General features: G+C 33.4%; 1 protein-coding gene across 1 annotated transcript in view; it reads left to right on the forward strand.

The window, feature by feature from the left end:
* The window catches only part of LOC134853102 (neurogenic locus notch homolog protein 2-like), a gene marked incomplete in the record, with an annotated part of 19,818 nt that extends 5,114 nt beyond the window's left edge, over window positions 1-14,704 (forward strand). Inside the window, 4 exon segments of the mRNA XM_063869041.1 lie at window positions 11,035-11,177; window positions 11,417-11,608; window positions 13,255-13,398; window positions 13,783-14,704. Coding sequence (XP_063725111.1) covers window positions 11,035-11,177; window positions 11,417-11,608; window positions 13,255-13,398; window positions 13,783-13,894 — 591 coding nt within the window.

Raw genomic sequence — 14,704 nt, forward strand, 5'->3', positions numbered from 1 at the left:
GAGGGGCATTCTGAGGAGAGTAGCGACGAGCAAACGCCTCTCACTGGTGTAGTCGGTATGGCTTTAACTATCATCCCAAAAATAAAAACACTGTTTTTACCGAATGATACTAGGTCAAGATTGGAACAGAAAAATTTAAGGATTATCGAGCGAATTTAAAAATGTTAATTTGATAGATAGATAATTGAGTACAATTTTTTTGAAAAGTATATGTTGCAAAAACTTCACGAACATTGATTGCACTTAAGTTAACAACTGCAGCTTATGTGTGAATTTTTGGCGAAACGTGCAATCATCTGATTTATCAAAGATTAAAAAAAAACTGAAAAAAAAATTAAAACCTGCTAATGAAGGGCATGTATATAAAAATCTAGCCTTGTTTAACAGGTTAAACTTAAAGCAAAATTGATATTGACAACAACAGTAAGACCAACGTGTGGTCAGATTATCAACATAGAGCAGGATTATGTTACAGGTTAAGAAACTAATGATAAGTTTTGTAAAACTATATCCACTCACTAAATGTCTATGTAGCCATAAAAAACGTTTTAATGTTGTATCTGGTAATTTTTAGTATGTGGTGAAACTATTCAGAAATCAAGAGCAGCAAAAAAGTATGAGATGAATTGTTTTTCTATTTAAAAGGGCACTTCTGATGGCATACTTTTGATCGCAAAAGTAACTTTATACATATGAATCATTATAAACAAATGTATATAACCAAAAACATACAAAGTAGACATTAATCGTGCTTACATTTACAAATAAAAATGCCTATCTACACGCACTAATTTTACGTATCCAAAATTGATTGATAATCTGTACCCACTTAGCATCTGGTGAAACAATCTAGAAATAATGAAGAGAAGTAAAAAGAAGAATTTGGATTGATTTTGACATCGAACTTTATTTCCAATTACAATTATTTATCCTAAATTGATTCGAAAACGTTTTGGAACAAACATGCCTGTACATCTTTTCTGATATAACATTTCCAATACAAGCAAACCGTAAAGCATTGTAAAATATCGATCATGCAATGCACACAATTTACACATAATTATATTACTTTGTAGTATCTGGTTGAACATGGTACAGATATTGTACAGATATTGTAGTATCTGGTTGAACATGGTACAGATTTTCTAGAACACCTAGTAAAATGTTCTAGAAAATCTCGACTAATCTAAAACTAAAGCTACATTGAATTTGATTTGTGGCTTAACTCTTAGCTATTGTTACACTTCTGAACATATATACATAAAAATTAACAATTACACATACCGATAAACACGCGTAAAAAATCAAACACGGACTTATGTACATAAATTCAAGTTTATTCGAACCATTCGCTTATCAACCAGTGATAGATCATACACAGCGTAGCCAAATTGGATAAGTTTCCCAGCAGATAAACGAATTCTGGTAAGACTAAATCAGGTTAAAATGTAAAGGGTTTCTTTTTGAAAAACTTTCTGGTTGTGGACTAACATCTATACCCAATCATAAATCTCAATCAGACATAAGGAACTTTATGTGTTCATTTTAGATTAGCCGCTGAATACAAGATATGAAAGTGAGCCCAAAACTATGCTGCGTTTTAATACTTGTCCGAAAGTGTTCAATTTGAAGAAGAGTCGATAAAATTACTATCAAAAGTTACAAAAGATGTAGTCTTGATTATACAAAACAAAGCATTTATCAGCTATTTCAATTCCAATTCATGATAAGACTTGTTCTGTTTTTAGCGCAATAACAACGCCTCTGCAGGCGCGTGCTTTCATCATTTGATTCATAATTTTACCCGTTTCAATTCAATGTTTGCTCTCCGTTACCGCAAAACCTTGAAAAACTGTATGTGTAATTTTTGACTGATTCCGCTCAAGAACGTATTATTTTTGACAAGACTGCTCCTGGAGATTTTTTTTCCTTATTAGACAACAATTAAATTCAAATAATGATAATTGGATCACTCTAAATCACATATTTTCACTTTAGGTTATCTTTTTGCATTTATATATTTTAAAAATATAGTTAAATATGGTTTAAAAGGCCATCAGAAAAGATAATTTTTTGATCTTCGGAATTTATATCATCAATTCAGGGCAAATAGCAAAAGTTATGCTAATCAAGGATCTAGATTTACTCATCTCCTTATGAGCGCATTCCTCTTTCATAGAGACAATTTGGATCTTCCCAGGAAGTAGAGAGGCCCAAGTCGGCCTGGAAATGGAGCCACCAGTTTCACCTTGTTACTCTCGTTGCAGAAATCAGTCTAACAGTGAGCCCTTGTGCAGTAGGCAGACAACCGATATTAGCCAAATGTAAACGCCAGTTGCTCGCAAAAAAACAAGAAAAAGGATCGGAACGCATCAATCTCTGTTATACGTGGCGTCAATTGAAAAGTTTTCAGTCTGTTTTGTGTTTTGTGCTGCTTTTTTTTGAATAGTTAAGTTGAATTTATTAATGTTTAGCTGTTTGTTTTGTAATCCAAATTAAATAAAACAAAAAGAACAAAAGTTTTTTTTGCTCCTAATTCTTTAAAATTCTGAAAAACTTGTGTTTCAATTAGAATCATGTCTAAAACACAGTCGTTCTAGAAAATTCAAAATCGCAAAAGAAGATTGGGTTGTTTATTTTGCACAAATTTAAAAAATTACTGAAAGTTTTCTTTATTACTGAAAAAATGAGCTGAGCATCAGCTTAGAACAACTTTTGTTTTCTCTAAAACATACCCTTTACCGTTAATTTTATCATAGTTAAAAGATTATTTTCTAAGATACTATAGCTCAAACTATCGATATTGCATAAATACGGGGGAAAAGATGAAAAAAAAAGAACAGTTGAACCTGTATTAAATAGCTTTTTCAGAACCAAATATATTTTTTCAAACAAAAAAAAGTTTTGATGGTTTAGCGAGAAAACAACATAATGTGCAACTCTAGTCAATGTAACTTGGTGTACGGTTAAACCTGCAGCCTAAACGTCAACAGAAGATATATCAAACTACAGAACTAACAAATGAATCAAAAAACAAAGTTTTTTTTTAAAAAGATTACAATTCTTAGAACAATGGCTAATATTTTTTTCGAACCAAAGTTTCCACTGTCCTAAATTTTCTGTACAAAACTAAATAATTACTTGAAATCAATTTTCTATATGTCAAAAAACTCTATTCGGACCGTCCAACAAAAAACTTTCAATAATTTGTTTTGGAATTTTCCCGTGTTATGCAAGTTAGTAAGCCTCGGTTTTTTCTTCTGACCACTAAAAGCGCTTCTCATGACTCACTGGTCAATTTTGAGTTGAAGTTTGATACCGTTGGAAAATTCGTTTGGGAGATCAACAGACATATTAAAAAATTGTTTATCGCCCTTTTTTATTTTTTCAAAGATGAACAACATTGCTAAATGGTGTAGATAAGTTGGCTGAAAGCTGGCATTTCTTTGCAAATCTCTGCTTGCGACGTTTGCATTGTAAAAATCAAAGTGTGTATGTAGGTTTGACTGTATTTGAATATATTCATACGTAAAACGTAATGAATATATTTTTGTGTGAATATTTCTAGTAATCTATAAACAAATGCAAGAATTTGTGTATGCGTGTATGTATGCAAGTTGATGTGTTTGTAAGTATGAGTACAATTTTTTTTCCTTATGCGCGTGTAAACCAAAACAATTGTAACTAGAAGAATAACTATAACCCAACTTGAATTTTACTAATGTTTCTAGTTTTTCTTGAAAGTTAGACAAGATACTATAGGCATAGTATATATGTACGCACATATGCTTTGCGTATGTGTGTATATATGTAAACTGTATGTATCTATGTGAAAGTGTACAACTTTTTGCATGTATAAATGTAATTAATCATGTATGCACATACTATTTGTGTGTATTCATTTGAGTATTTAGAATTTATGTATATTTGTATGTTTTTATGTAAATAAGAATTCTCGAATGCCAGTCCGCTTGATTGAGTGAATGAAGACCAGCAATTATTTTGTATCATTGTATGTTTTTCAGTTTAAAAGCTTTTAAAAGTTAGCTGGTTTGCAAATTGTACAAACTTATGATTGAATTTTTATGTCTGTTTAAACGGAAAGTGTGTACACATGAGTAGTTGCATGCTTTTAAAGTACATTCCATGTCTTTTTGTAGGCAAGTACTTATACATATTCGTATATGAGTATGAAAGGCACGTTTATATGATTTTATGTAAAGACATATGAATGCCAGTCTGTAATGCGTGATTCTTTTTGTCTGAATGTGTGTATAAATTTGTCTTGAAAGTGTGAAGTGAATGCAAGTTGGTTTGTGTGTTTACATGTGCTTGTATTTTAAAGGTCAGCAGAACTAATAAGTGAAATCTTTGCATGTATGTAAGCAAAACTTGTGTGTGTGTCTATCTATGTAAACTGTATGTATCTATGTAAAAGTGTACAATTTTTTGCATGTATAAATGTACTTAATCGTGTATGCACATACTATTTGTGTGTATTCATTTGAGTATTTAGAAGTTTGTATGTTTTCAAATGTATATTTGTATGTTTTTATGTAAGTAAGAATTCTTGAATGCATGTCCGCTTGATTGAGTGAATGAAGACCAGCAATTATTTTGTATCAATGTATATTTTTCAGTTTAAAAATATTTTAAAATTTGCTTGTTTGCAAATTGTACAAACTTATGATTGAAGTTTCATGCCTGTTCAAAAGGAAAGTGTGTACACATGAGTCGCTTTATGCTTGTATAGTACGAACCATGTCTGTTTGTAGTTAAGCATTTATGCATTTTCGTATATGAGTATGAAAGACACGTTTATATGATTGAATGTAAAGACGCATGAATGCCAGTCTCTAATGCCTGACTCTTTTTGTCTGAATGTATGCATATATTCGTCTTGAAAGTGTGAAGTGAAATTAAGCTGGTTTGTGTGTTTAAATGTGGTTCTATTGTAAAGGTCAGCAGAAATATTAAGTCAAAATCTTTGCATGTGTAAAAGCGAAATTTTCGTTTAATTGGTTGCAGGTTTAAAAGCATGTAAGCAAGTATGTAAAATTTATGTTTGTATGGTAGTTTATTTGCCTTCTTCTTATGTATAAGACTATGTACGTTTGTATTCATACCTTTATGTAAGACTTCATTTTTGAATGTTTGTATGTATAGAAGTATTTTTGCATATATGTATGTAATTTTGTACGTATGGTTGTATGAATGTCTCTAAGTAACTTTATATATGTATGTATACATGCGAGTTTGTATGTATGTATCTATGTATTCATGTATGTATGTGTTTATGTAAGTTTGTACTTATGTATACATGTATGTATGTTTGTATTCAGTAAGTGTGTACGTTATTGTCTTTGAATGTAAGTTTGCATGATTAACCTTATGTAAGTATTTAATTGTGTTTGAATAAACGTATGTTTGTAATAAAATACGCATGACTGTTTTTTGTGAGTATGCATTTAAGTTTGCAACTTATGAAAATGTGTTTATGTTTTTTATCTTTACAAGTATGCAGCTTTATATGTTTGGTGGGGTATATATGTTTGAGTTTAGTTGTAATCGTTTATTTTATTTCATATAAAAGTATATATGTTACTCAATCCAAATCTCTCTTATCTTTCTTCTTAAGTTTCTCGAATATTCTAGAATAATCAACCAGACACTATAATGACATTTTTTTTTTCATTTTCTTGATTTGCAAAACAATTTGGTAATTTAAAAAAAGTTTTCCGTGAAATTATTGATCTTCCAGGTATCCTCATTATGAACATTTCACTTTGAAAAAGTGGCATATGTTGCATTGATAATTTCAATTTATCTGCAGTCAATGATTATGAAAAATGTTTCAAAATTGTAACAAGAAAGATCAGTTTTCAAGTTTTCACAAAGTTTTGTCGATGGAAGCATCAAACAACAAGTCCAATTGGAGACAGCATGGAGTCCAAAGTGTTTGATGAACTGTTACTCATAGATGTAAAAATGACGATAAGAAACTTATTAGAAAAAATTTATGGTTTATTGAGGAAAATCATTGATCGTGCAGACTTGCGGCTGGTAGAGCTGAAGACGGTAAGCGAGCAAAGTCTCAGTGACAGGTACTGTATATTTGAAGGATGATTGATCAATCTCTAAAAACCACAAATTTTCAATGGTTTTCATTTGAAAAATCATAATTTTGAATCAAAGTTATAAACCCACAGAAGTGAAGCAATTGTGTAATCAGATAAACAGTCAGTACCACTTTTTTTAAATTCAAGATTTATTTAGTCGATAGAGCTTTTTATGAAATAGCTCAAAATGCTTACGCCTTTTTTCTTTGAAATGAATAGCAAGTCTTTCTGCATTGAGGCTCAAAATTTTAATTCCTCAAAGTAAAACTGTCTAACAAATTTTTTATTGTCAAATTAAACATGTCTTTGTTAGTCGTTCTAGCTTAAGATAACACAACATAATTGACGTTTATCGAAATGCATTGAAACTAGAAAATGGCACTTACAAGTTTTTGGAAACTGCTGTAGCCAAATTGGTGTGAAAGCGTTGTTTAGTGTGAAACAGCTATCATCCTGACGGAATCCGAAGATTCAGGTAGAGTGTTGATGATAAGGCTTGATTTTTTATCTTAAAATTTCAAACAACTAACCGTTTTTTGAAGACATGTTTTGTTAATAGAGAAGACAAATATCGATGCAAAAATGAGAAGAAATTTTATGATGCGAACTGTTTTGATACTGCTAGTAGTGATCACCTCAAACATATATTGAAAGAAAGGTTGAACTATTGATAACACAATTAGTTGCAGATGTATAATCAAATATTTTGGTCAAAAAGCCACCGTATTTTGAGAGACAATAGCGTAATCAAGGAAACATTCAAAAGATCAGATTTATATTTAAAAACTCAAAATTTAATTTGTTGAACAGAGGGTTAATCAATGATAATAACTGATAGCGCTTCAAAATTTTGAATAGAAAGCTCTTGCTAAAGCCAAATTGAGTTAATTAGAAGATACTGAGAACAGTTGACTAGATTGTAGTATCAAATTAGAAATTATTTAATTGCATATTCTTTTAATGGAAAAATCAAAAGTTTTGGATGCTCAAATTATAACTCCGAGTTCATATCAAGTTTTGAGTTTGTATCCATAACTTGTCTTAGTTTATGTTCAGTCTTTCCCGATTGAATTTGCTCTAATTTGAATAACTGCTTTCCTTAAAAGTCGCAAATAAGTTTTCACCTGCTTTATTTGATGATTACTCTGTTTTGTCGTATATATTGGCACACAAATAACAGTTTTCCCCCAGTTTCTAGGTCCCCTTTGATGAAAATTTTCAAAATTTCTGTTAGCACAAAAAATTTAATAGGAAATACTAAACGTTTTCTAGAAGCCCCGAAAATTGTTTCCTTTTTACTATAAAAAGTGGTATATGCAAGTCTTAGAAATGGCTGCAGCAAAATTAATCGGCCATTTTGGTTTTCATCAGTGTTCTCGTTTTTCAAGATCTTAACCCACTTCAACTTATTAGCTCTTTCAACCTTTCTATTAAATCAAAGCTTTTGTCACAGATTTTAGAAGTTTTTTCAGTCTCCTGTAGACACGGAAAATGGAAATGTCGAAATTTTCAAGCCAATTTCATTATTTTAGAGTTTTCAGTGTTTCGTAATTTTTCTTTGTTTTTACCTTCAATTGGCTGAACGAAATTTTTCATTTTTATTTCGGTCAAATTGATTTTAGCCTAAATAGAGGTGGCGGCCGCCGCACTTGACAAAGATTCAGTAATAAAACATGCATTTTTGAAGGAAATCGTTCACTGCAGCCAACAGTCAAGCTACGCTGCCAAATTCTTGTGCTTTCCTATATACCATATAGTTTGGTCGCATATAATAGGTATATAACGTCATTTTACATGTAAACAAACCAATACCCCCAACTTTAGAAGGGAAAACATGCACCGACCAAAACATAATTCCATTCCCGTTTCCACAACGTTCAGTGGGAATACTCAATAATATACCGAAGTTTTACATGAGGACTATTAGGTATAAAATTATACATGGTGACAATTAAGATTATTACGTAGTGACCATTAGGCATAAAATTATACATGGTGACAGTTAGTATTATTACATGGTGACCATTGCTGATCATTTAATACATGGTGACCATTATGATTTATACCTAATGGTCATCCATGTATGACAACCCCCCCCCCCGATCCTAACGCACTATATGCATACTACTACTGCATCATTTTAACAAAAGGTTTACAAACTGTAGCAACGAAAACTGGAACGATAGCGAAGCGAGGGTCGAATCCATATGATCGTGAACACATTTGTTATAGTCATGACTGTCTCGGATAGTTTTTAATTGACTGCTGACTTTTTATTCATTGTTTTTTGTCATTGAATTTGTCTTAGTTTGTCGGATTTTCTTTTTGCCACGCTAAAAGATGTACCTCAAAAAACACTTCAGTTTTTGAGAATTGAGAATACCAAAAAATAAATTTTTGAAAATTTTGACTAATTTTTCTTCAAAGTTTTGTGATTGGGTTCTTTTTATTTGCCTCATTTCAAATAGTTATGTCTTTAAGATAGAATTTTTTGCAGCAGAACTTGACTTTGAGTGCGTTTAAAATCTTTTGTTCTCTTACTTTGTAGTACCCAATTAGGATGGCACAAATAAAATTTTTAACTTTCAAGCGAATTGAAACAGTTTGAACAATTTCTTTGAACTTTATTCTAAAAACTTGAACCATTTAGCTTCTAGACCAAAAAGACTATTAATCTTTTTTTTTCTAGATTTTCTTGAATACTTCGTTAGTTAGCGCGATGTACAGTTTTCCCCGAGTGAGTTCGCAACCGGAAATTTTGAGGGGATTAAGATCCCGACTTTGAGTAACCCTGGTATAGGTCTTAGCCGACATATATTTCTGTCGTTAAATTTGGTTAACCAACTTAGAACATGCCCCGGACTTCAGTTGGGCTTTGATAAACTGCGAATAATTAAATAATTCGTTTTTCTTTTTCCAATGGGAAAACTATTTCGTTGTTTTCATGCATTTATGATCAAATGTTTTAACGAAATGTGAAATGTTTTAACGAAAAAGTAAAAAAAAAATAAAGCTTTCTGGGGGCAACCGCCTAATGGGCTGTGTGTATGTATGCGTAGCTAAGATTGCTTCCTTCTTCCACGAACGCTACTTGGTTGTCTTCGCGTGTAAAGATGTTTTTGCCCAAAAAATTGTATCTTTAAAGACCTTGCAAAAAAAAATTATCTTTAAAGGAGGTTATCTGGCAAGATCTTGCAAGATAACCTCCCTTGATCGACTAGGAAATTTTGGTTACTTTTTATCACGTTGATCTAACCAATACATTTATTATTTTAATTTAGCATTTTTTCTCCAAATTTGAAGTCAAACGGATCGACAGTTATGAAATGACAAGTTTTTATAAGATAACAGTTTATTTGAGACTCTATGTGTATACTAGAAAGTTGGTGCAAAATGGTTGTCCCAAATGTCGAGATTCTAAACTTTTAAACCCTTAAAAAAGTTACAATAATTGTTCCTTGTGAGATATACTTTGATTTTTGCTCAGGATGTTATCATCTTTCAAACTACTAAATCCTTCGGAAAAAAGTTATACAAAAGAAATGTGTCTTGATTGTTAAACATTCAAACGCAAAATTTCAGTTGTTTTCAAAACTCTAACTAACAAGACTGCTCATATCAGGGCGAAGCCCTGAATGTTCCGACGGCTTGTAATAAAATAAAATTATTTTTTTTTCTAAAATAAAAATTGAAAGTTTTTATGAAAATCATCCCCACACGCCATATAAAGTACAAAAGGATAGATATTGCTCCTTGTAACAAATCAATTATGGCAAAAAAAGCTTCTTTCAACCAATTTGGAACGATTAAATCTCCGCTTACGCGTTAATAGCGCCAAATATATCGCGCGTCAACTATTGTCCCAAATTGACCAAAGTGGCAATCTGTAAACCCCCATAATTTTTTTAAAAAATGATCACAAATGAAATATCTTTTCAAATTTAAGCTTAGGACAACAATAACTTTTGAATGATATAAAACAATTCCGTCAGAAATGGCCTGTTAAAAAGTCGAAATTTGTAGTTAAAAAGTCGAAATTAGACAAAAACCCACCCGAGCACAAATATTCCGTTACTTTCGTATCGAAAGTCGGAACAATAACTGGCATTTTCCTGCTCTTGTTGTTCTGACTTTCGATTCGAAAGTAACGGAATATTTGTGCTCGGGTGGGTTTTTTTTTCTTCAGACAAATTTCGACTTTTTAACTAGCCATTTTTGACGGAATTTTTTTATATCATTTGAAAGCCATTGTTGTCCTGAGCTTAAATTTGAAAAAATATTTCCCCTGTGATCTTTTTTTCCTAAAGTTAAGAGGGTTTAAAGATTGCCATTTTGGCCATTTTGACCAATTTGGGACAATTAACGCGCGATTTAATTCGCGCTATTAACGCATAAGCGGAGATTCAATCCGTCTTATAAATCGTTCCAAATTGGTTGAACGAAGCTAATTTGCCATAATTGATTTGTTACAAGGAACGAAATCTATCTTTTTGTACTTTATATGGCGTGTGGGCGGATGATTTTCATTAAAAATTTCAAATTTTAGAAAAAAAAAATTTCATTTTTTTTATTTCATTTAATTTTTTATGTTATTACTGCTGCTCCATAAACCTTAAAAGGCAGTCGGAACATTCAAGGCTTCGCTTTCTTGTTTGCTTTCTACTCAAACAATAAAAAGTTCCAGTTTTGCTTCGCGCAAGCATTGTTTGAAAAATGGTTTTGCAGATAATTTTTTGTCAATTATCTGGCTTCGGACGCAATTAAAAATGATTGTTCCAATCACACAGCTGTTTCATTTTAATTGACCTTTTACATTAGTTATTTTCCACCAATTTATTTGTCCGAAATCTTGAAAGTTTGGGTCGATCAATGCGATCACGGATACCATCTCATATTTTCCATTCTTTTTATTCTTTTGAAGGACCCCTCAATCCGGGAGAAGTGGTGTTATGAGTCATGTGACAAGAACATGGAGTCCGCCTGCGACCCCAGAGCCACCCAGAAGACATGCACAGTGGCTAAACTGGACTTGGGCGAGGAGGACGCCAACGTGTGCAGGTTTGATCATGATGTTATACGGAAACTAAATTATACTCTAGTCCTACATTTTCATGAAAGTCATTCTTTTTTCGTTCATAAATACTTGTTGTTGTCGATAAGTTATGGCAATCGTAGTTAATATTTTATTATTTTAATTTGTTATCAAGTTTTTAGTCAATATGTAAACATACATTTGAAATCGAAGTAGAACTATCATAACCGGTGTAATTTTTTAAAACATCCCCTCTTTATTTCAGATGTCAAGCTGGCTACGTGCAGGCAGACGATGGTACCTGCAGGTCTGCTCTGCAACAACTCAACTGCTACACCTGCAATGACACTCTCCCCTGCCAGGTGAGACAGAGCCAGGAGAGCAACTACTTCGACACCTGCAAGGAGGGGGAGTTCTGCTGGACCACAGCCAACTGGTACTGGAACTTCGACCATCTGTGAGCACAATTAAAATCACCTCTTATAACTTTATCTGGATCGAAGTGCATGACGTATGTTTTGACTCTCCTGACCAAAATTTGGTTTCTGAGCCCCAGAATTTTAGCCGCGAAGGTGCACCTTTTCGTATTAGAAATGTTACTATTGTGCAATTAAAGCCTCTTAAACTGTTAAACGATGTGAAGCAAACCTCAATCTAGTAGGTAGTACGAAAAACTCCTAATCAAGATCGAGTGCCATATAAAAATAAATCAAGAACATAATACATAATATTGTAATCAGATGAAATAACATAAACCACGTAGCTTATGAGCTCGTGCTGAAAATTCCATACTATGTGAGAGCTTCTTCGCTAGAAAAAATTCGGAGGGACTGTCAAAATTTTTAGTCGGCATAATTTTTTTGTTACTGAATTAGTCGGCTTTCGAGGTCCAAATTTATCTCACAGTTGAACAATTTGATACTAAAAATACAAAGTTTTCAGTTATACTAAAATCAGTTATCAATTTTCATTCAGCACTGTTTTGATGAAAAAAAAACATTTTTGCCCGGAATAAGCATTATTGCGGAGCTTGCTTTAAAACTATCAATAAAAATTTCTTGGTTGTGGGTTTCAGTTTGCGTTAAGTAAACTCAAACCCTTCTTGAACTTGATCACTGGTTACTTCCGCATGTGCCTAGTTGGTTGTCCTCTGTACAAAAGTCTCCATCTTGTTCTGCAGGTGTTACGGAGACACTAGGCACATATCACAGTTAGTAGAAGTCGCAACCATAAGGTGAAAATTTTCAAAAATTTTTTTATAAACCGGTTACAGGGCCTGCAGTTAGCTAATTTCAAAACGTTTAAGGTCAAGCTAAAAACCGAATACTGCTACCAGAGATGGTACTAGGGGAGATGAAACAGTGCAAAAAAATCGAATTTAATGTTTAAAAAAGTAAATTAGTTTAACTTTTCATTCGTCATTTTATTTGGTTTTTCTTCGGAAAAAAAAGAAATTGTTTGTAAAATCCAGACGTTAGGGTCAGCGCAGTGAGGGTAATAGTCTGTGGCTGATCCTAGGTAGAGTTGCTAGCTTCCTTGGAACCTATTTGTTTGTAAATAAGTTGATGCTAAATTTGTTATGAGGCTTGAGATTTTGTTGGAATTCATTTTATTTGTATGTTTATGAGAAACGAGGTCTTAAGTCTTCTACCCTAAACACCAGCGGATGTAGGGGAGGCGGGGGCGGATGCCCTTTTCTCAGGGATTTGACCTCCTGCAGATCCAAAGCGCCCCCTTGTACTATTTTGAGTTAGACATTTTCTGGCTGACTGACCCTAAAATGTTTCTAAATACACTTTTTGAGAGAGGGGGGGAGCCTATTTTTTGGTCAACATTTTCCAAAACGTACCTAAAACTGCCTTTTTGGCCGGTTTTTTCAAAATTTTCAGAAACTCAGAAAATCCTTTAGGTCGAACTAAAAAATGTTGACAAAAATTGCGATTTTTTCAAAATCCACTCCCACCTCGAGAAAATCCTAGATCCGCTCCTTACCCTAAAATTTTTCTGCGGTTGGTGAGCTAGAACTTCATTTTCGTAAAACCTTTGACAATAAGTTAGAAGCTATTTTTCAGAAAAAATATTCTCCATGGGTATATATTGCAGGAGCTGGGAGAACATTACATACAGGAGAGAGTGTCACGCGAATCCCTGCAAGAATCCGAACGAGGACTTCTGCACCGATGACCCCTACCACCCGGGACACCACATATGCGTCACCTGTTGCACCACTGGACTATGTAACAACAGGCAAGTATTTATATACATATTTTTAACTATCATTTCCTTGAGTTGCACTGGATTAAGCAACAACAGACAAATCTTTTTGTTTTCTACCTATCGTTTTATTGATCATCGTTTAATACCGTCACTCCACTTTTTTGGACTGGAAATACGAAAACCAAAATGAACGGATTTTACCTTAAAAACATCAAACTAACAGCTAGCTAAGTTCAATTGGAAAAAATGGAGACTGCGAAGGTTATCGTCGGCCCGGTAAGTAGTTATCCTATCATCAATTATCTTACTAATCACCTACAAATTTCATAATCATAAAAGTTTTGATTCAGTTCTGTATTTGTTTCGTATAGGCAATAACTTGTTTGACTAGTAAAATCATCCTCTTTGTCACAGAGTGCTGTCCCCAATGGTTTCGGAGGCAGAAGGGGTGCTGTACAGGAAAATGGGAGTGGGGGCAGCAGTGGGTCTGGTGTTCTCTTCTCTCTGGGTGGTCTTGCTCAACTAATGTGAACTGACTTTGGGAACCCTAATAGGCACTTATTATCCATGGACAGGCTGGACAGCCTTTCATACATCCTCTGCGAATTACACAAAATACAATTGAGTGTATTATTTGAAGATCCTTATAGAAAATGGTATTCAGTCATCCATATACATTAAAAATTCTTGCAAGGTAGCAAATCGAATCGCATATAGAAGTTCTTAGTTAAATAATTTCTCCAAAAAACTTACAAGATTGTACAAGAGAGCCCAACTTAGTTCACAAGGGGCAAAATCTGAGTTTAAATTGTTCTTTTTGCATACACAAACGTTTATGTCTCAAAAATGTGCCGAAAAACGACCAGAGTGAACAAAAATAATTTAAAAAAGTATTAGAAAAATCTGATTTAACACGCACAGATTAACGCCCAGAGTCAGGGGCGGATTAAGGGGTGGGGGGGGGGGGGGCGGACGTTTCCTTTCCCTCAGAGATTCGACCCCTTGCCGACCCAAAGAGTCCCCCTTTTGAACTATTTTGAGATAACCAATTTTGGCTGATGGACCCTAAAATTTTTCTAAAGGCGCCTTTGGCGCCAATCTATACTAACTTTGAGGGGTGAGCGCGCGCCGACAATCGCGACTTTTTGGTAACCATTTCCAAAAAGTGCCTAAAAACGCTTTTTTGGCCTGTTTTTTTTCAAAATTTTGCCAAAATAAGGACTTTTTAGTGCTTTGCAGAACTCGGAAAACCAATTTGGTCGAAATATAAAAAGGTCGACAAAATTTCGAAAATTTTTTGAAAAAGCGCCCCCTCCCCTACGCCCAATGAACCACC

This window comes from Symsagittifera roscoffensis, chromosome 8 (assembly GCF_963678635.1).
Source record: "Symsagittifera roscoffensis chromosome 8, txSymRosc1.1, whole genome shotgun sequence".
NCBI lineage: Eukaryota > Metazoa > Xenacoelomorpha > Acoela > Convolutidae > Symsagittifera > Symsagittifera roscoffensis.